We start from the raw sequence: 2839 nt of genomic DNA on the forward strand, positions 1-2839 counted from the left end.
TGTGTGTGTGTGTGTGTGTGTGTGTGTGTGTGTGTGTGTGTGTGTGTACATACTGTACATACACAACTATAAAAGTTTTTGCTGCAAACTACAATAATTTTAACATCAGTAAAACCTAAAAAAACTAATTATTTCAGGTCACAGAGAATTGTTTATTGAATGTATTTTTATCACAAAGAATTATTCTTCAGGTTCACAATGATGCAGGCTGTATCTGAACATGTTTTTTTCCTCCTTTTCTCTGGAAATGTTGAAAAACACAAATACTGGATGTAGAAAATATCTGAATAAACCAACCTGTTTGACAATGTGACTATTTATGTTTATGATGCTCAATCATTACATTAGTGTCTGTCATTAGTGAGTCTACATCATAATTTCTAAATTTATATGCAGTGTAACTACTCAACAATCCAATAAAGTCCATATTTACATGTTTAATATCAATAAATAATATATTTGACAACAGATAAAATCGATTTTAAATAAGGTTAAACATGAATATTGAAGCTGTTTAATGCTAGCATACAGGTTTTACAATTAAAATAATTGATTTTGGTTAAATATGTGTAATATTTACCTGTGAAACATAACACTTTTATCTCTTGTAAACATGTAACAATCTATGCAGTTTATAGCAAAGTATTTGTACCATTTGTACATTTATAAAGTGTTTATTTGCACCGCGCTACATTCTGCTCATTGATTTCAATGGATAGCGTTAGCATTAGCTCAATGCATAAAAATCCCCCTTGGGTTTTTTCTTTTTGGCACGCCCAGGTCACGTGACGCCCAGTCCAGTAATATATATCAATGGTTGTCGCTTTTAGCCTCTAGCTAGCATTTTGCAACTCTTAGCTGTTCGCTAGACTTTTGCTACTTTTAGCTTTTAGCTATTGCTTTGCTTGTTTTAGCCTGTAGCTGTGTGTTTTTGTGCTCACCCTGGGGTCATTGATGCCAGTGATGCGCTCCTCAGGCCGGTCCAGCACCAGGAAGGCCGCCAGGTTGGCGGTGTACGATGCTACGATGATCATAGCGAAGCCGGCCCACACCATCCCCAGGATCCTGGCCGAGAAGCTCCTGGGAGCTCCTGCAGATCAACATCAGTACGAAACGTCAGAAGACGGCGGCGCCGACAGCAACACGGGCATCAGAGCCGGCGCCGTCTTTACCTTCTCCGATCCCAGAGTTCAGCAGAACTCCCCATGAGAACCACATAGCTGAGGACAAGGTGAGGGCGTCTTCCTCTTCTTCTTCACTGTTCACTTTAAACCTCCCAAACGGGCTGCAGACACAAACTCACTGTTTTATCATCACATTATCAATAAACACAACTTTAAACTTCCTGTGACATGCCTATCCTTCAAAAAAAAAAAATCAAAGAAAGCATCTTTATACTTAAGAAAATTGGTAGAGTACACATGATTTTACACATTTTATCTCAAAACCGGCTTATTTTCTTTTGAATTTGTCTCAGCCAAAAAGAAACAGGAAGTGACATCAAAGGGTAACTCTCATCAATAAAATAAACTTGCTGGTCTCAATTTATTAAAATAATATTATTTAAACTTTAACTCTTCCTCATCCCTCTGATAGCGACTAAAAATAATCTAAAGAAACATCAGATTCTTCTCTACAGTCTGTGTTGTAACAACACTGTTTACATTCAGACATTCCCCTTTTACATCACTTCCTGTTCCTTCACATGTAAGTATCTCAACAACTGTTCATCTCAGCAGCGTAAAATTTGTTTTGCAACATGTTATCATTGTTATCTTTCAAAAAATGCATTCAGGTTTATTGCAAAAATTTGATGTCACAGGTACTTTAAATCTGATGAGATCTTGTATTTCTCTGAATAAAGCTTGTTGTTGTGTAGCTACAGTGTACAGTTGTGTTGTTTACCTGAACCGGTCTAATAGGTAAAGCATCACTGCCACCACATGGACCGACAGACCGACTAACAGCCACAGTGTGCTCTGGAACGGCTGCATGAACGAGTCCAGAGTGCTGCGAGGGATTTCCTGCAAACACAAACAGAAAGCATGAGCAGATCCTGCGGGCTCTGTCGGCTCGTGTTCGGGTCCATCACGGCTGCAGACACAGCTCAACGCTTTATTTCTGTGCTGTCGAGTTTGATCTGAGCACAAGAAGCTGCCGGCAGCCTGAGGTGAATACAGAGATGAACCCGATCGATATCTGCTGAAATAACCGGATCAGTCTGCTGGTTCTGCTGCAGCGTGTGAACAGGAACTTGGCATCTTCTCACAAACAGACTCTGTACTCGGAGCTTCCTGCTCACCGCTCGCCGTCAGAGATCAACGCTCTGATCAGCGTCGATGCCTCTCACTCACCTTCTTGACGAGGATGGTGAGCCCCTGGTATTTAAAAGGTTTGGAGAACTCGATGTACTGAGCGCGCTCATTGTTGATGGTCAGGGGGGCCACGATCATGTCCGCCAGGCCCCCCAGCAGCTCCCCCATCATTCCGTTCCACTCCTTCTTGTTGCTGTTGTTCACCTGCGGGAGGAGAGGGCAGAACTCAGGTGAACCGGTCCAACTGGAGATCAGGTAAAGAGCTCAGGTGATGGGGACGACTCTCAGCTACTACCCCACCAAGTTTTATCTCACAGCCTGCAAAATGAATGGAATTACAGCTCTTTCTGTTTGCTGCGGCGGCCATCTTGAATCAGTAACTTTTTGCGAGTTTTGTTAAAATCCATGAGGTGCTTCATGAAAAATTTTGCTAATAGACCAATAATTACACAGTTACCCTCCTTCAATGGAAGTGAGCAATATTTGGTAAAATTACCAAAAAATAAAGTTCTTTGAAACCATCA

General features: G+C 41.2%; 1 protein-coding gene across 1 annotated transcript in view; it reads right to left on the minus strand.

The window, feature by feature from the left end:
• The window catches only part of grin1b (glutamate receptor, ionotropic, N-methyl D-aspartate 1b), a gene marked incomplete in the record, with an annotated part of 49395 nt that overhangs the window by 13944 nt on the left and 32612 nt on the right, over window positions 1–2839 (minus strand). Inside the window, 4 exon segments of the mRNA XM_014022811.1 lie at window positions 942–1090; window positions 1173–1285; window positions 1906–2024; window positions 2355–2519. Of these exon segments, the coding sequence (XP_013878265.1) occupies window positions 942–1090; window positions 1173–1285; window positions 1906–2024; window positions 2355–2519 (546 nt within the window).

This window comes from Austrofundulus limnaeus, unplaced genomic scaffold (assembly GCF_001266775.1).
Source record: "Austrofundulus limnaeus strain Quisiro unplaced genomic scaffold, Austrofundulus_limnaeus-1.0 Scaffold343, whole genome shotgun sequence".
NCBI classification, from domain to species: domain Eukaryota; kingdom Metazoa; phylum Chordata; class Actinopteri; order Cyprinodontiformes; family Rivulidae; genus Austrofundulus; species Austrofundulus limnaeus.